We start from the raw sequence: 19409 nt of genomic DNA, 5'->3' as shown, positions 1-19409 counted from the left end.
TGTGAGCCAAAGATGCTGGGGAGCCTTGAATCGGCTAGGTACTAGAATAATCGTGTTGACACTTTCATGAAATCTATTAACATGTAGTAAGGATTTTCGAGAAGTTTCACTGTTGAGAAATCAACGCGCCTGCAAAATATTTCAAAGTTCTTTCGAAGATGACTTCTTATCACTTATTGACTTAACGAATTCAAAGTGTGCAAGCGATGCCCAGGTAAACCTAGAGTATATCTTGATTTCCATGCTCAATTAACTCACTCAATAATGTATAAATTTAACGATAGGTATGCAATTATCAATGGTTGGATTGTAGATCTAGTAGATTCGAAAATTATAAACCCATATTCAAGATCAGATCGGTTTACCATTGGAGCCAGCTTAATGAAGGAAATTTGGAAATGGCATCCCAGAAATTTGAATGACTATTATAATCCCAATTGTTTTTTATATTGCGAAGACTCCGAAGAACTATTGAAATATTTGCCTACAAAACAGTATTCATTTCATAAATTGAAAAGCGGCAGCATATTACCTAACACTATGCATCGACAGTCACCAAGAAACGTTGTAGAGGTACTTTCATACCCCTGTTATCAGCTCTCTTTTGGGAAAAACAGAACAATCTTCATCCATAATCATCCCTTTGTAAAGGGTAAAACAAGAACCTGCAGAAATGAAGCTTTGTTTGGTGGAAAATTTAGACACAAATTAATAACACTAGCTGATGAGAATGTAATTGAAATTGATGGGTTTTTGCTTGAGTTAGAGTCGCGACAATTATGGAGTTTACATTCAAGTAGAATAAGAAGTTTTCTATCATTGACCGAATGGGCAAAACTGAAGAAAGTTTGCAATGCGACCTCTCTAGAAAAGCTGAAAGCTGTTTCATCCAATTATATCTTTACAAAATCACAAGGTCTTTTTCATCTGCTGGATAACCATGTTTATGTTAATTTTAAGAAAGTGAATAACTTCTTTACTTGCCAAAATTGTAGGAAAGAGGAAGCAACGCATATTGGATATTATGTGACCTTTCATCAGTCCAATGGGCCAACTAGTAAATATATTGTTTGTAAGGAACCACTCCCCAATGGACTACTTGCCAGCAAAGATATTTTCAAGCAATCGGAAAGAGAACTATCGATAATGGATTCTATTTTCTCGAACACAATTAATGAGATTGAAGAACAATTTGTATGTACCAATGATATTGATGGAGTAAGGCTCCGTTATGTGACTGAACAATCTCTACTAAAATTGAGATCAAGTCCAATATATACAGAATTAGAAGTATACAAAGACACAACGAGCAGAATTATGGAAATCAAGAACCTATTGATCAAAAAAGTACTGTCACATTCCTTGGAGAATTTAGAAAAAAAGAAAAGTTGCTTATTCAATAATCCTGAAACTTGGTTGTTTACTAAGAAATTTGAAAGGTTTTACGCTTCACAAGAGCTTTACTTGAGAAGAAATATAGATGATTTGGTGGAAGCTTATTTTCCTCTTCTGATGAAAGATTTTAATATAGAATACTCAGAGGTACTTATTAAAGAGAAACCATCGAAGAGATACATTATAGTGGATCGATTTATTGTTGATCTAACGGAGAGGCGAATTATAAATCCAAATGGAGAAGAAATATCAGATATATTAACACGCTGGGAGCTGTCAGTTCTGGCTAAAAGAGACATATTTGACTGGGACGTCTTCCTTTTTGATCAAAGTCTGGTTCCTGTCTTTTCCTCCATGCTCTTCAACTTAGTTCAATGCCAAGATATATTATTAACCAGAGATGAAAAGATGAGAGTTCATATTCAGCCAGATTTTGAAACAGGCCAAAACTTTGACAAAAGAAGATGTATAATCTTGGATTTGAAAGAGCACGGATTAAGATACTTATATGAATGCAAAGAAGAGGATTTCCAAATAGAAAACACATCTTCTGAAATACTGGAGGCTTATAGTGGGAAGATAAGTGAAGAAAATATGATACATTTGCAGGAGCTAAGTAACTTTTGTCTACCATCTAGACAAATTTCGGTAATTAAACATTATTCCCAGGTGCTGCGACATGAACTTGGGTAATATCGTCATCTATCACAAGAAATACTTATTAAAAGATTCTTTTAAGAAATGATTCAATCCAACTACGATGACATCTCTAGGATACCGAATTTTACTATGATTGTGGTTCCACACGATTGCAGTGTCTCCTCTATTGATTCGGAACTAAAGAACGGTAGTGTTCCAGGATATAAGCCTACGCAGTTGAAATATCTCAAAAATGAAAAAGACCAACTCATTAAGCATTTCCGCAGAAAATAGAGATTTTCCTTACAAACATTCAAATTTTTGGGTTTCCGGCCTTGCTGCTCTCAGAAGACCAAATCTGGGGTTCTGATGGTAAGGGTCATGTCTTTTTTATAACATACCACTCCAATCATGTGAAGTTCCTGCAGCTTTTTTTCAGACCACAATATTATCTATCCTTGGAAAAGACGATGTACTGGTGATACTATCTACAGTCTCTGCAGAATTTAGTCGCAATTCAGCTTCACAGAATGATCAAACTAAAAATTTACTCAGGACATTAAAATACCTTTCGAAAATAATCTAAAAAAGTTTTTTAAAAGTCATACATTCTGAAAAAAACTTAGGTACATATCTTCGACCTGTTTCAGGTAGGTAACATAACCTATTGGTATGCAGATAACCAGATTGCAAAGGCATGATCACGCGGGCTTCTATCCTGTAGGGACTATTTCATGTAATTCAAATGCAATACTCATTACGGAGTATGAAAAACTTCAGGAATAAGCCGACAAAAAGTATTGCTTTCAGACGCTGAGTAAAGGTTTTGTTGACGAGTTCGTTTTTGGTTAGAAAATTCTTAAAGATCCGCTCAAATCTATCCATATCGAAAAGCTAAATCCTTTAGACATCAGTTTACTTTGATCTACGGAACTAATTATATTACTTTCATTTTTCAGATTTTTTTCAACCAAATTCACCTGTCGTGATTTATTCATTATTGACGTAGCATAGTAAGTTTTAGGAGGCATACAGTATTGTAGTATGATATTAGTTATTTTTATTAAGAATAGCAGACACAAAATGAAGAACAATGCTAGTAATAATTTTCTTTTCTTTCAACAGTGAATGTAATTTAGGGATATGAATCTTGATCGATCATTATTATTATTGTAGCCATACTGGGTTTATCTGTTTATACTAACCGAGGTGTAAAGAAAACCTTTTTTCTAATTATAAGTCTGAATAGCATATCATTTTTTTTTTTGAATATATCATAGAATGTGCGAAAAAACTATTCTTACATTTAAGATTCCTTTTGACATGGTAAGTAAATTGTTATTATAAATGTCACTAACAAATTTTTTGTCATCACCAGTGTGTTGTTTGTTTTCCTTATCTGTCTTCCAAGGATTTTAGGTTCGTCTTAAACGGTGTTACTTTTTGCACTTAAGGTTTTGAGATCCTTAAACACGACCAAGGATAACCCAAACGTGACACTAGTTCCAAGAAATTTTCAAATCCCTGTTCATGCAGCGGACTTATAATTGGGGGAAATTTGAAATAAACCCGGGGTGAGGGTGGGGAAACTCCGGCCAGAATAGATTCCAGCCGAAACACATTTTGAATAACGCGCGGGGTATTTAAAAATGATACCGCAGGCTTCGGGGAGGTTTATAATCCCGCCCCGTCTGTTAGTGCTGGGGGGGCCTGGTGGGGGGAACAACTACTTCAGGTACCTAGTACAGAATGCTTTTAATGCCTGTATTGTCTAAACAACTAGGTACCAAAAAGCCTTATTCGAAATATGACGGTATTATAAGATTTGAAATGTTTTCAATATTGACATCCTTCATTGAAGTATATATATAAGGGCTAAGATCACTTATTTGAAAACAAAGATGCTACTCATTTCTTAACTATTTTCTTTTAGAATTAAAAAAACCATCAAACGTTTACATTCAACATTAACGTTATACATTTTAAAACAAAAACAACAATACAATTTACAATTAAAAATGACTCAAAGTGCAAGTGAACCTGTTGCTTTCAAGAAGGATACCGTTTTGGTTATCTTTGGTGCTTCTGGTGATTTAGCTAAAAAGGAAACTTTCCCAGCTTTGTTTGGTCTATACAGTGAAGGTGCCTTAGACCCATCAACCAAGATTATTTGTTATGCTCGTTCCAACATCACTGTTCAAAAGATTAGAGAAATGTGTCTTCCATACTGTCGTAAATCTACTACCGGTAACGATGAAGCTAAAATGAAAGAATTTTTCAAGATGGTTTCTTACGTTCAAGGTGCCTATGACACTGATGATGGTTATATCAGATTAAGAGATGAAATTGAAAGTTTTGAAGCCGAAAGAGGTGTTACTGAACCACACCGTGTCTTCTATCTAGCTGTTCCTCCAAGTATTTTCTTAACTGTTGCTGGTCAAGTCAAGAAGAACGTTTATGCTGAAAATGGTATTACTCGTGTCATTGTAGAAAAGCCATTCGGTGATGATTTGGAATCTTCAAGAGAAATGCAAAAGGGCTTCAAACCATTGTTTAGACCAGAAGAAATTTTTAAGATTGATCATTTCTTGGGTAAGGATGACGTTAGACGTTTGCTAACCGTTAGATTTGCTAATCCTTTCTTGAACCAAAGTTGGAACAAGGACAACATCGAAAGTGTTCAAGTTTGGTTCAAGGAACCATTTGGTGCTGAAGGTCGTGGTGGTTTCTTTGACTCTACCGGTATTATTAGAGATGTTATGCAAAACCATTTGTTGCAAATCTTGACCTTGGCTACTATGGAAGAGCCAGTAGCTAACAATGCCGATGCCATCCGTGACGCTAAGGTTGATTTATTGAAATGCATGGAACCATTAGGACCAGAAAATATTGTTGCTCTAGGTCAATATGGTAGGTCTGTTGATGGTACCAAACCTTCCTATTTGGATGATGACACTGTTCTTAACAAGAAATCCAAGTGTTTAACTTTTACCGAATTGACTTTTGCAATCCATAACGATCGTTGGGAAGGTGTTCCAATTGTCATGAGGGCTGGTAAAGGTTTAGATGAAGACAGAGTTGAAATTAGAATCAAGTATAAGAAGAATACAAGCGGTATGTTTAAGGGTTGTACTCCAAATGAATTCGTTATCCATTTCCATCCAAAACCAACTATCTACATGACTTTCAACACTAAGGCTCCTGGTTTCGATGATAAATTACATCAAATTAACTTGGATATGACATATGCTCAAGAATACAAAAAAGACTGGGTCCCAGAAGCCTATGAATGTTTGATTAAGGATGCCTTCTTAGGTAACAGTGCAAACTATGTTAGAGATGATGAATTAGATGTCAGTTGGGCCTTATTCACTCCATTATTGAAATACGTGGAAGGTCCAAATGCTCCAGAACCAGAAATTTATCCATACGGTTCCACTGGTCCAAAGGGTATCTTGGAATAGTTAAAAGAATCGAATGTTATGAATTATGATAAACTTTATTTTATGTAAAACTATTAGTCAATGTATATTTTATTAATGAACAAAATTTTCAATTTAATTGAAGTCACTTTCGTCCAATTGCTTGTAGGGTTGTTATACCTCGATTGTGTTGGTATTCTCCCCCGGTCTCTCACTCTGAACTTTGAATTTTACAGTTTGGGCTCATTCTAGAAATGTTAGCACGAAGAAGTAAAAACAAAATGATAGTCTATCGTATTTATCATATTATATTAGAAATGTATTAAAATTATTTATCGTGAAGAATTATCGTTAAACTTACTTTCTGCCAAACATCTTCTTGAACAATGGCTTGTCATCCTTTTGGAAAGCATCCATCTCGACGTCAGCACCTCTTCTGGAGGATGGAACCCATTCTGGGGACTTCCATGGTAAGACACCTTCTTCCCATAATTCGTTAACTTCTTCTAAAGTCAAACCCTTCATTTCTGGAACGAAGAAAAAGACGTAGAAGTAAGCAAATACCATACAACCCATGAAGACGTAACCGTAACAGAAGTTGATAGCACCAGTAATAAATGGAGTGAAGAAAGAAATCAAGAAATTCCAGAACCAGTTACAACCATTAGCCAAAGCCATACCCTTTGGCTTAACACGAAGTGGGAAAGATTCAGAAACAACAACCCAACAAATTGGAGCCCAGGTACAAGCAAATGAGAAAATAAAGAAACATGAGAACACAATCATACAGTTACCAGCACCCTTAGAGGTGATGTCCTTGTGCTTCAAACCTTCTGGATATAGACGAGAAACACCAACAGAGGCGTAGACAACGTAACAACAGACCATGGCAGCAGCACCCCACATCAAACACTTACGACGACCGAAACGATCAACGACATATAATGCAACGAATGTGGAAGCAAAGTTAACAATACCGAAAACAATGGCAGTTTGGTAAGAATCACTCATACCAACAGCTTGGAAGACAATGGTACCGTAGTAGAAGAAATAGTTACAACCAGTCAATTGTTGTAGACATTGTAGCATACAACACATGAATAATCTTTGGATGTTCTTACCCTTGGTGGAGAATAATTCAGCCCATGAGGCATTACCAGCTAATCTTTCAGCTTCAACACCGGAGCTAATCAAATCAACTTCGGCTTGAACAGCTGGATCATCCATGGAAACCTTGTTAGAAGTAGCAATAGATCTCTTAGCTTCTTCAATCTTACCAACTTCGACCAAGTAACGTGGAGATTCTGGGACGAAGAACATGGCAGCGATCATAAACAAACACCAAGCAAAGGATAGACCTAATGGGACTCTCCATTGGACAGAGTTATCGTAGTTCTTGGTACCGTAGTTAGTACAGTCACCTAAGAAAATACCGGCAGTAACCATTAATTGATACATGGAACCTAAAGTACCTCTTAAATGCTTTGGAGAAACTTCAGATAGCAACATTGGGGAGAAAATGGAAATAGCACCAACACCAACACCACCAATAATTCTACCAATGAAATATTGGTACCATTTGTCGATGGAAGCAATTTGAATGATTAGACCGATCATGAAAATGATAGTAACAGCAACCAAAGCCATCTTACGACCAATTCTGTTGGCTAAATCACCTAAAACTAAACAACCAATAAGACCACCAATGTTGAAAATGGAAACAATCAAACCGGTTCTAACGTTAGAGAAATAATGCTTACCATCATGATGATGTTGACCAAATCTTCTCAAATAATCTGGATGAGCTAAGAAACCACCAATGGTACCGGTATCCCAACCAGATAAGAAACCACCGAAAGCAATCATACAACAGAAAATTGAGATGGTAACATAAGCTGAAGCAGGCTTCTTTGGAATTTCTAACACAACTTCTTGAGCATCTTCACTTGTTTCTTTGAAACTTTCGTTTTCAGCCTTAATTGAGTTATCTGATATAACAGATTGGGAACCTGAAGTTTGAGGAACTTCAGGAGTTTCGATAGCGTTATTTTCAGCAATTTCAGACATTTCAGTTAATCAAAATTATCGAAATGTTGTCTTTGATGATCTATTAGAAAAACCAATTGAAAAAAAATCTAAAGAGAAACAACATTGAATTTGGTTTAAGAAGAATATAATATCCATTTATATATTTGAATATTGTGGAAATTTTCGAAAGTCAAATAGTGGAGAAAAAGGAAGAATGAAACGTCGAGGGAACCAACGGATGAATCAAAAGAGACACGGGACGACACATGCTAACGACACAGAGAAAAACCTGCAGGAATTAAGCGAGAAATGTCCAGCAGTTAGTGTGATGGTGGGGAGGGTGGGGAGTGGAGGATTGTTTGTGGAGAAATCAGTGTGCAAAATTTTTCCAGACGGAGAAACCATCGTACAGTTTTGTAAACAAAAAGTAATTCCCCTCAGACAAAAGTTTACCTCAGAAAATGGTCTGGAGAAACCCGATTATTTCTCCAGAGCTACTGTGTTTGTTTGCATAATTTCTTTCCGGGGAAACTGGAGAAGTAAAAGAGTTGAAAAGTTTCCCCAGTAGAGACTGGGGCAAAGTTTTTCCTATGTGTCCCACGGAAAAATAAATTTTCTAGCACAGAAAGATACGGGGAGACTTAATTACAAATTGTCCCAGCGGCACTTTTCTTTTCGGAAAATAATGACCCGAATTTTGGAGCCGAGCTCTTGACTGACTTTTGTCCAGGACGGTTTTTCAAATGTCCGGACATCTCGGCTTAGATAATGTATAAACGATTTCGGAAAAAAATTCCCGCTTGAGTGCTAACACGAAATCGGAGAAACCTTGTTTTTCCGCGGATCATTTTGCCTGTTACCAACCCTAATTTATTTGTTCTTTCTCTACTAAAAGACTTTGCAGAAAATATTTTGAGTTAAATACTGAGCTTTTTTCGCGTTTGCTACTACGGCAATTTACTAGTTAGGAAAAACTTTTCAAATGGGATGCTTTCTGTGATGAACCGACTAAGTTGAACAGAAAAAGGCAACCAAAATTACTTCCCCAGGTTTTAGTTACCCCAGAATATTATTTATTTCTTGTACGCATGTTCACAAGATTGCTTGGTTGTTTTACAAAATAGTGGCATTTTCAAATCGGTTAATTGCGGGGAATATATTTTCTAAAGGCCGATCCATATTTATGGCCGCTGCTAGAACAACCTTAATTTATATCATTGTACTTGTTAAGGACAATTGTCGTAGGTAGCATGACACGGTTCTTGGCCATTGATTTCAACCAATATCTCCCGAATATTGGAAAATTTCAGACATATTTCTGTACGCGTATAGGTTGTAAACCACTATAACAGTCTCAAAACTAACAGCTAATATTATCTGAAGAAATTCAGACTTTATCATCACTGGTCAAATTTACAAATCTCAAAGAGGAGTCGGGTCGCCCAAAGACAAAAGACTCAAATATAGTACCATAATGTTCCTGAAAATATAATAAGGATGGAAAAAAAACATATATGGCCTCTACGTTAAATAATATTAGAAGTTTCTAATCATACTTTATTCATGGGTCATGTCTACAATTGGAGAATTGATCTCAAGAGAAATAAGAATGCTTTAGTATTAATCTATGAATTGTACTTAAAAGAAATAGGAATTGAACTTCACACGAAAAGGCAATAAATGAACAAAACAAATGAAACAAACGATTTTTCAAACATGGTTTTACTACCATTACCATGATACTCCATTATGCTAGTTGGGGTGTTGGAACTTAAAGAACTTGTGACTGGAGTTCTATCACCAGACGAAAAAACTGTAACAAAGGAATTACTCGTTAAGGTTGTCTTGGTAAGTGTTACGCTTACTGGGGTTCTTGTGGAGAACGAAAACGTTTCATCTGTTTTAATCGTAGTGGAATGTGTTTTGGGACCAAAGTAACTTTTTGAAGTAATAATTGAAAAATGATTATTGGAAATTGAATGTGAAGTTGAAGTATTTTGAAAATTCCTTAAAGTTGAAGTTGTAGTTGAAGTTACATTTCAATTAGATGAACGTGGTAAACTTATAGCTGTACCAGAAGTTGGAAAACTTGATGTGTCCTTTGAATAATGCACCGAACTTGGTTGACTACTGAATGACGCAGTTGGGGTACACGAATATGTTACATTATTAATTATTGAGGAACGAACAATTGATGGGTTGATATTGTTAGAATGTGATGAATATAATGTGGTTGTACGATCATATAACAAAGTCATGTTAGTCAAATAATATGAATCAGTAGAATAGCTTGACTCCGCTAACGTTCTTGGTTCTGTATAATATGTTGAATTTGTATAGGCGGTAAGACTCGTTGGCGCGGACAATGCCGATGAATATATTTGATTAGTGACACTTGTTGAAACCGTGGATGTCTTTGCATCTGAACCTGTAATTGGAATAAAGGATGTAGAAGAACTAACCAATGACTTCCTTAATTCCTGGGAAGTGGAAAATCTTATTGTGGAGGTTTCCCCAATGACTGTTGTTGGATTAATTTCTGTTGAAGAACTTTTCAAGGCTGTTGAAGCATTGAAAGTCATTGATTCAAGCTGCGTAGAAGATGCTTTCAATGTTACTGAATAAGTAGAATACATCGAGCCAATTGTGACAGTTTTAGTCGAGGAGATAACTGGATTATCTGAATCACTAAAACCAGTCGAATATGCTCGATTCATTGAAGTTGTAGGATCAATTGAGATCATTGAATCAGTTGAGCTGAATAGTTTCACTACAGTAGTTGAATTAAATGAATAGACTGAATTCTTAGATAAAGTACGCTCTGTTGAGATTGATGGTGTGGTGAAAATAAAAGGTGAAGATGGTTCACTGGAATGTATTGGATCACTAAACTGTGTTGGATCTATTAGTGTTGTGGGATATGACGAAGTAATTTGATCTTGTGAAGTAATTCGATCGGATGGAGCTGCTGGAACTGTAGAATATGTCTGGTCCACAGATGTAATTGAATGCTTTGACAAGGTATGATCACTTGATGTCATTGGATTTGAAGATGTATTACGATAACTTATGAAAGACTTAGTATTGGAAGTGACTTGATTTGGCGATGAGGTTGTAATAAGCGAGTTAAAGAAAGATGGGGATAAACTACTTTGGGAAAATGTCATACTAGTAAAAGTCGAACTAATGGAACTTTCATATTTTATTGAAGAGAGTGATTGTACTGAACTGGATACATTTTCTTTCAAAGATCTTAATCTCCAGTAAAACCCTGGAAAATCTGTTTGGGAATTGCCCTGATTATCGTAATTGTTACAACCAGTCATTAGATCGAAGGAAGTTGTTCCCCAGACCCATGTATCCGCATAAGCATAAGCTTTACCTTGCAAATATTCATATTGAATTTGGAAATTTGGAATCCAAGTGTTGTTTGTGTCCTTTTCGTTATCACCATATATTTGAAATGTAACTGTATAATTTGTTGGATTATCAATTAGGTAGGTGTTTTCATTAGCACCATATAATTGAACAGTTCCAACAGGTCCGTCAATACCAATGATCTTCAAGGAGTATAAATATTTTAAATCGATTTGTTCAGCTCCCAAGACTTGTATTGTAATTTCATAAAGGTTGTCGTGTAACCAACAAACATTTTGTAAATCCATTGAATATTGCATTATATTTTGGGTACTTGCATGCCAATTAAAGTTTAAGTCTGGACAACCATTAGTTATCGATTGGCATATAGAATCATCTCGTTTTTGAAGTTTTTGCTCTGGAAAACTAATTATCGATGCCAGAGCTTGTGTTATAATTAAGAATGTCACTAAAAAAATTGATTGCATTGTGTTATTATAAACAGTTGTGTTTATCTGATATATTAATAGTATCACATCGAATAAAAGGTGGAAGAGGTTATTGGTTATAAAGCATATTTGAATGATTTCTCACCCAAATTTATACAAATATTTCCCGGTATCAGCTAGGGATGTTTGATCTGTGGATTAAGCACCAAAAATAAACATTTCTATTATCCATGATCATACAAGGAACATTTTCCCACCATTTTTACCCAATATAGTAAAATTTAGGTCGATTATTAGAACAATGCACAAACAAAAGGGTTACGTAGGATCAAAAACAACAACAGGGTATACAGCCCTTACAGAGATAATGCATTAAAGGGAGGAAGGCATTTTTATTGGGCGAATTTTTATTTTATGTCATCTTGCAGCTGAGTTCAGTTCAGATGCACCAATCTACGAAAAGATTGCTCAAACTTCATTTCCTTTAGAAGATAAGAGTTGATGATATCATCATTCTTTGAATCCATTATGACCTCTACGGTTGATTTAAAGAGTGCAGTTTACCGCCTCTCTTTATATGCAGCCTTTGTGCTGCAGGTAACCTACATGAGGTAGATGTTTCTTGATTGCCCTTTTGACGATCTTCACAAATGTTTCATTGTCAGCAGTTGCTACAGGAACTACAGACATAATGAAGTTCGGCGTTAAGTAGACCAATGCACCGATCGCAGACATACATTCTTGTAAGCATTCCGATTTTCTCCCCTTTTTCCTCGAGGGCTCAGAAAACCCTGCAGACCCGTGTTAGTTATGCCGCACGTCAATACATTCTCGACAGATGGTTTGACGTAATCGCGCAGTGAAAGGGTCATTGTCACTGTTGTATCTCGAATTATTTCCGTCCTCTTGCATTTATACGAGATGAAAATCCATGTGCCTTGTCTCCAATCCTGCAAATAAACTAATCCTCCATTTCCGCGGATTATGAAACTTGGTGGAAACTTTATGTTAGGTTAATTAACTTTTGTTAATGGTTGCAAATTACTGCTCTTTTTTCAGGCCCTTATCCATGACCAACACATGGTCAAATGTCTACCCCACTCCAGGGACGAGGGATATGCAAGTCATATAAAATTATGAGTTAGCCAATTCTAATATTAGATCTTTCATTATGCATCAGGTGATGTGTTTGGTGCTGTAATTTACTTGACTTTCCAAGATCAGATTGAAGTATTAGATGCCCAAACAGAGTCAAACAAAGATGTTATCCGTAAAAGAAACCGCACGGGATTCAATAAACAACACATGGCACTATTACCAATATTGAAGGAAAGTTTGGTCTTAACAGTTTTACTACATTTTTAAAATACAAGATTAATTCACCTTAGCGACTGCTTAACAGATTGATACCAAAACTCACGCACAAACTTTTAATTCACATACTTTTTAAATGTGCAAATCTAAGGACTTATGATTTTTATTGCAACAATGACGGCACTCTAAAATGAAACCGATATGATACCAAGAAGAAGGAGCGAAAAGAAGCTGATCTATATCTAATTTTTTTCTGCTTGAAACTGATCCTAGCTAATATTTATAATTTCAAAATCAATTCTCCTAAAAATCTTCCATTAGTTTCCTCATTTCTACAATAATGCTTGGTTTTTCGAGTTGAATCGAAAGTATAATCTTTTCTTTCAGGGTTCTTGAGACTGAACTGCTACTCCCCTTAAAAAAAAAGTACTGGAAATTCTTAATCCATTTTTAAAATCTTAGAACCATAAACTAAGGTAATGAGGTATTAAGAAAGTCATTATTTTCATCATAAGATTTGAAGGCTGGTAATCGTTCAATTCATAGTGAATTAAATATCCAAATAGTGAAATACTATATTAGAATTGATCTTTCAATCGCTTAGACTCAAGAAAAAAGGGAAATTATAAAAGAATGAGAAAAGAAAGTCCGTAAAAAATGCCTAAGTGTAATTAGACAGAAATACGAGCTATAAAATCGTCCAACAAATCTCTGATTTTTTCCGAAATCGCTTTATTGCACTAGAGGCATTGAAAAAATTGAAACAAATTATAAAGGTTAAATAGAACTATATGATATAAATTAAGTAGCTTCAGTTCCATACTTCTATCATTTTCGAAATAAGTAGTGGTCCCCCGAAAATGCTACCTAAGGCGACAGTTCCGAAAAAGAGCATAAAAATTCCGAGAATAACCAAGCATGTTTTACTAGCATGCAGGCCTGAAGCCATTGAAAATACACTATCAGCGAGGGCATGAAACAACTGAAGAACAGCCAAGCAATGAAGGTTCAATTTGGGCCTCTGCCAAAGTCTGTTTTCTTCATAAAAATCTAGCAGCTTACTGTTGTTCGCTCGCGCCAGGTCGAAATAACGAACCCACAAGTTCTCATTCAAAATTCCTTCTTTGGGCAACACGTTGAAAAGGGCTAAAAAGCTGATCACTGCTTTTGGCAAAGAGAGTAATTTCCTTTGCAATTTTGTCAATGTCAGGATTTCTTGTAGTATTATAGATATTTTGTAGATATTTTTCGTATTCAGTTCTCTTGTCAATGACTACGTCAATTAAACGCGGAATAAAAGCACTCATTGGCCCACTTGTAGTTAAAACTCTGTTGAAGTGGCTTCGAAATTCAATACCAAACATATCAAAACAGATGATGACACGGTCATCACCAAGTAAAACAAATTTAATTACATCCTGGTGCTGACCTTTTGTTTTTAATTTAAGTATGTATTGGCCTGGAGATTCTAAGAATGAAAATTTGAATGAATTTTTCTCTTCAAAATAGCTGGTAACAATATTGGCATATCCTGTTGGTAAAATGCTTCCTTCAACCATTTTAATTTGTTTTTGGAGAAATCGTTCGAAGTAAACAAGCCCAACAAAATTTGGGTTAGCAATTAAATTTTCGGTGTCCCCCAGGCTACTCTTGATGATGGCGTGAGTGTTGATGTTATCTGTTGTAATATTTAAATTGGACATTTTGTTTTTATTTGTATTCTTTGAATGTTTGTTTGATGAAGATTGATATGAACAACTGACTGAGGAATACTGACTCTCAAATGGCATGCTATATATATGTTAGCGTTATTACACAGTATCCATAACCGTTTGTTATAAGTCTTTTAATACGGGTAACCGTTGGTTGGCCACCTTCGGAGGGACACGATCCGATCGATCACCGGACGTGTCAGACCACTTAGTATGCAAGTAGGGGGTTGCATTGTATTGGACACTCTGCCATATGCTAACGTATATAAGCTACCATGTTGAGACGTCTTTGACTGCTGGACCCTTTGGGTATTTATTTATATTAATATATATTACTTACGTAATACAACTAAGAATACTTTGAATTAAAGGATTACTCTTAACAATATATATATAAATCAGCTCCTTACAAGAAAATAAAGAATAAAGAAAGTCAATCATTGATTTGAAGGTAAAGAACAATATTCATTGATTGGTTGCCTCTCTTCGGGGCTACTCCTCTTCTGTGATTTCTTCCCCTCACGCAGAGGAGACATTTCTCATTTTACGACGCGGGCATTTTGATTTGCAGGCCAATAATGGGCACCATATTTAAGTTTGACACAAGCAGGAGAGCAAATACAATACACTGATTTGAAGAGAGGTGTTTGTACCGTAGCTACTGGATGGCCTTTTCAAGTAAAAACAACATAAGCTATTGGCTGCAAATATTTCTCAAAATTTGATACCTCTGCCGAAGAAGAACGTACAATACCTTCAAAAAGTATAACATAAAAGAATTGCCCTTCCTAATGTACCTTGTTCCATCCTCCTCAATATTCTTATGTGGTAAATTTTTAAAGTTTATATTGTTTTATGGGGTGTTTTACTTTTGAGCAAACCAATAATACGGTAAGCAACATTATAGGATACTTCTATTCATCCAATGTACCATGTACTCATTCGAACTCACATTGTTCTTTCATACTTGTATTATATCGTATCAATTCACCTGTTCCGTACCATGCTGATACTTGCCTTTTCTTATTATGTTGTCAACCACATCTTTGGATAATTCATCTCCAAAACATATCCCCTTCTGTTCTAGCAGATATGTAATAGTTATAGAGTCAATCAATTGCGTTCATTCTGCTACGGTTAAAGCAATTCTCACACCGATATGGTGGTATCCTGCTTGCTTCAAAGAGGAAAGGCTTTTTATTTAACGACCTTCCTATTGTTTTTTTCTTTTTATTAGTGCGAAACTCATGAATAGAACTCAAGCTATCTGACAAATTAATACTGTACTTTCGGCTATTACAATATATCAACAACACGTTTCCGGATTATCCACTGGCAATGCTTAGCGTGTTTAGAGAACGGTACCCAGAATTGTTTCCTGAAAGCTGGAAACTGAATAACTCATCATACAACATAAAATACTACACGGAGGAATGCAAAACAAAATGCGTTTGCTCTGAAGAGGAACAAGTGCGTAGACGAAGTTTGTGCAGTTCATTCCACTTTAATTGGAAGCTTGATGATTATTATGATCTTTTTATCGTCAAAAATCGAGTGCTCTGTGAACTGTTTGAAGAAATATCATACCTATCTTCCAGCAACGATAAAGAAAAAAACAGATCGCAGCAGTGTGACAAAATAAAAGAGATTATCATGGTATGTGGCCCTTATCCGAATGAAATACTTCAGTGTTCTTCGGTGCCATATTTAGCCTCTGCCCAAATAGGAATTGCAATACGAAAATTTGGAGGACTGGACCATATCAAAAATATAATTTCGACAGAGATTAGAAAACGGAAACCGAAATATTCACCAACCTTACCAAAGTCAATGCTAAATCAGTCTCGTGAGCCATTTTCTACATTTAATATTGTTTATTCAGGATTGAAACGAACGCCAATTCTTTTCACAAATTGTTCTGGTTATGAGGTAGCAAGTCTATACCATTATTTGGACGATCTGTATATGGAATTGAAATGGAACGATAAATCTGCAGATTTTCAAACCTTAAGATATGCAATGAGAAAAACGTATTTACAAGTTGAAAGCCATCTGGAAATCCAAAGTTATATCGAGGCGGCAAAAAAGAACGTGTATCAAATAGTATCCAACGTCTGTGTTTCTGAAAATATGGACATGATGAATAGAGATATGTTGCTAAATATATTTGAATATAACTCAATGGATTTTGTATGGGGTTCTGGCATAATTCCTTGTGGTGACATCCTCTACACAGACGTAGAAGCTACCTGGAAGAAAACCTCCGAACAAATTCATTACCCTAATTATGAGGAGGCTTACATATACAGCAAACTATTGGATTATGATATTGATGACCCGCCAAAAAAAGATTCGTATATGTCTTTAAAGTCAAATACTGTGACTTCAGGTTTGCGAAAAAGAAAGGAACATTCTGTTCAAGAACCTTTTGTACCGAATGTATGTAACTGGACCCATAATGATAAAGTTAGCACCTAAGTCATATGAAGGACATTTACACCCAAATCTCTTAATACTTTTGAAAAATTGGCGTAATAAGCTAGGTTTTGTACAGACTAAAATAACGTCGATAACATGCATCTTCGCAGAAATTTATTTTTGCGTTCGTAATTAATCTTGAGTTAATACTGTGTTCGTTTATGTAACATCTTAAGTATTCATCACGAGCTGTAGCTGGGAAGTTCTAACTTCTAACATTCACCATTGATCAAAAGGCCTCTCTCGAACCTTTTTTATCAATGTTTTAGGACGAGTGTTGGAGGCTAGCTAATGAAGAGATCTTCTGTTATATACTAATAAATATTTGAGTATTATGTGTTTATAATTAATATGTTAGTTTATTTAAACTATATTCAATAAAAGTGTTTGGCTTTATAAGAAGGTCATTTTATACAAAATGAAAAATGATCGAACGTTGAACATGATATTTGGATATAAGAGATACATGAGGGGAAGATCACTCATATTTGAGTTAATTTGAAAAAATGTTGGCGGTTTTGAATGTTGTTCTATTACACATATGCATTAAAAATAATACTGTCCAGCTTAAATAGTGAAACCTGATGATCCCACACTATTATGATAGCTCGAACAAAAAAAGGATTGGACGCCCGGCAGAAAAAAGGTAATCCTGAAGTGCGCCTCGCTGATAGGCGAAAAACACTCGACTGACTTCGGCCACCGTACGGGCACTCCCCCGCGAACTTTTCTGAGAAAACAGTAGGTGGTCGGGCGCCTCGGAGGGAGTGGGAAAAAACATTCACCACTCGGATTTTCAAGTCTGGAGGTCGGCCTGTGCGGCGGAGGTGACTTGGGCGACGGTAGGTAGACGGAAACCCAGCACCCACAGCCAGTGGTTAAGTAGCGCAGGGACGGTCGAAGTAAAAAAGGTAGTGTGTATATGTTTAGATAGCGTGTATAAGAGTGTACGTTTGTAGTTTAAGGTCAGTTGGAGTGCTAGTTGTCGAGATATGGTCGGTGTCACAGTGTATTTCTAGTCTTACACAGCTGTCACCTTGCACAGGAGCCTGGCTCACTCAGTTTTGAACACAATTATGAAAAATTTACCGAGGCCAAGATTCGAAGCGCGACCGAAAAAACATATATTGGAAGTGCGCCTCGCTAATAGGTGGAAAAACCATGGACTGACTTCGGCCACCGTACGGGCAAGGTCCCGCGAACTTTTCTGAGAAAACAGCAGGTGGTCGGGCGCCTCGGAGGGAGTGGGAAAAAACATCCACCTCTCGGATTTTCAAGTCTGGAGGTCGGCCTGTGCGGCGGAGGTGACTTGGGCGACGGTAGGTAGACGGAAACCCAGCACCCACAGCCAGTGGTTAAGTAGCGCAGGGACGGTCGAAGTAAAGAAGGTAGTGTGTATATGTTTAGATAGCGTGTATAAGAGTGTACGTTTGTAGTTTAAGGTCAGTTGGAGTGCTAGTTCTCGAGATGTGGTCGGTGTCACAGTGTATTTCTAGTCTTACACAGCTGTCACCTTGCACAGGAGCCTGGCTCACTCAGTTTTGAACACCATTATGATAGCTCGAGCAAAAAAAGGATTGGACGCCCGGCCGAAAAACCACATCCCTGAGGTGCGCCTCGCTGATAGGTGAAAACACTCGACTGACTTCGGCCGCCGTATGGGCACTCCCCGCGAACTTTCTGAGAAACAGCAGGTGGTCGGGCGCCGTCGGAGGGAGTAGGGAAAAACNGTCCACCACTCGGATTTCAAGTCTGGAGGTCGGCCTGTGCGGCGGAGGTGACTTGGGCGACGGTAGGTAGACGGAAACCCAGCACCCACAGCCAGTGGTTAAGTAGCGCAGGGACGGTCGAAGTAAAGAAGGTAGTGTGTATATGTTTAGATAGCGTGTATAAGAGTGTACGTTTGTAGTTTAAGGTCAGTTGGAGTGCTAGTTGTCGAGATATGGTCGGTGTCACAGTGTATTTCTAGTCTTACACAGCTGTCACCTTGCACAGGAGCCTGGCTCACTCAGTTTTGAACATTCAAGCACGAAAAGCATATTACCTTCCTTTTTCATGCATGTCGTAACTGCACCAACGCGTCAGCTCGTGTTCTTTCCTCTTTGGGCCGTGGCCGCGTTCCCCTGTGGACGTGTTTGGCGTTGTTTTTTCTCTGGCGATGGCGTCCGCTTTTCTGGGACAAACGAAGAAAAACAGAATATATAACTGGGCCAAATTTTATTCCCTTAAACCACACTCTCTCCCCTTCCCATCCCACCAAACAACCATTCGCAAATCCACCACCACCATGTTTTACATTTCAGATAACGTCAGCGTTGTCGATGGATTTGTCGTGTTAACTATTGAAAAGGAGGGTGCTTCTGTCCGCAAGGTTGTCAAGAAGTTCCACCCCAAGAGCAAGCTGTTCCTGCTGGAGGAGCGCACCAAGCTGGCCAACTACGCCCTGGTGGACCTGGACGAGTACCACACCGCCTTCCCCGGCTCCGACCTTGTCCCCGTCCCCAGCTCCCAGCTCTTCTCCGTCTGCACCACCTCCAAGAGGCTCTTCTACACCACCCCAGACGGCTTCCGCATTGTCAACAGCAAGACCCCAGACAGACACAGACGCTGCTCCC

General features: G+C 37.2%; 5 protein-coding genes across 5 annotated transcripts; 3 read left to right on the top strand and 2 right to left on the bottom strand.

Moving 5' to 3' along the window:
* Positions 1-264: 264 nt before the first annotated feature.
* Positions 265-2088, top strand: NCAS0F00140 (uncharacterized protein; the record flags this gene model as incomplete). The annotated part of the gene is made up of 1 exon (XM_003676806.1): positions 265-2088. The coding sequence occupies one exon, from the start codon at positions 265-267 to the stop codon at positions 2086-2088; it is 1824 nt and encodes a 607-aa protein (XP_003676854.1).
* Positions 2089-4052: 1964 nt separating this feature from the next.
* Positions 4053-5498, top strand: NCAS0F00130 (uncharacterized protein; the record flags this gene model as incomplete). Its single annotated transcript, XM_003676805.1, has 1 exon — positions 4053-5498. The coding sequence occupies one exon, from the start codon at positions 4053-4055 to the stop codon at positions 5496-5498; it is 1446 nt and encodes a 481-aa protein (XP_003676853.1).
* A 315-nt stretch (positions 5499-5813) lies between these two features.
* Positions 5814-7523, bottom strand: NCAS0F00120 (sugar porter family MFS transporter; the record flags this gene model as incomplete). Its single annotated transcript, XM_003676804.1, has 1 exon — positions 5814-7523. The coding sequence occupies one exon, from the start codon at positions 7521-7523 to the stop codon at positions 5814-5816; it is 1710 nt and encodes a 569-aa protein (XP_003676852.1).
* A 2000-nt stretch (positions 7524-9523) lies between these two features.
* Positions 9524-11329, bottom strand: NCAS0F00110 (uncharacterized protein; the record flags this gene model as incomplete). Its single annotated transcript, XM_003676803.1, has 1 exon — positions 9524-11329. The coding sequence occupies one exon, from the start codon at positions 11327-11329 to the stop codon at positions 9524-9526; it is 1806 nt and encodes a 601-aa protein (XP_003676851.1).
* Positions 11330-15654: 4325 nt separating this feature from the next.
* NCAS0F00100 (uncharacterized protein) lies at positions 15655-16794 on the top strand (the record flags this gene model as incomplete). Its single annotated transcript, XM_003676802.1, has 1 exon — positions 15655-16794. The coding sequence occupies one exon, from the start codon at positions 15655-15657 to the stop codon at positions 16792-16794; it is 1140 nt and encodes a 379-aa protein (XP_003676850.1).
* Positions 16795-19409: the final 2615 nt, after the last annotated feature.

This window comes from Naumovozyma castellii, chromosome 6 (assembly GCF_000237345.1).
Source record: "Naumovozyma castellii chromosome 6, complete genome".
NCBI classification, from domain to species: Eukaryota; Fungi; Ascomycota; class Saccharomycetes; order Saccharomycetales; family Saccharomycetaceae; genus Naumovozyma; species Naumovozyma castellii.
This window is presented reverse-complemented; position numbering and strand designations above follow the sequence as displayed.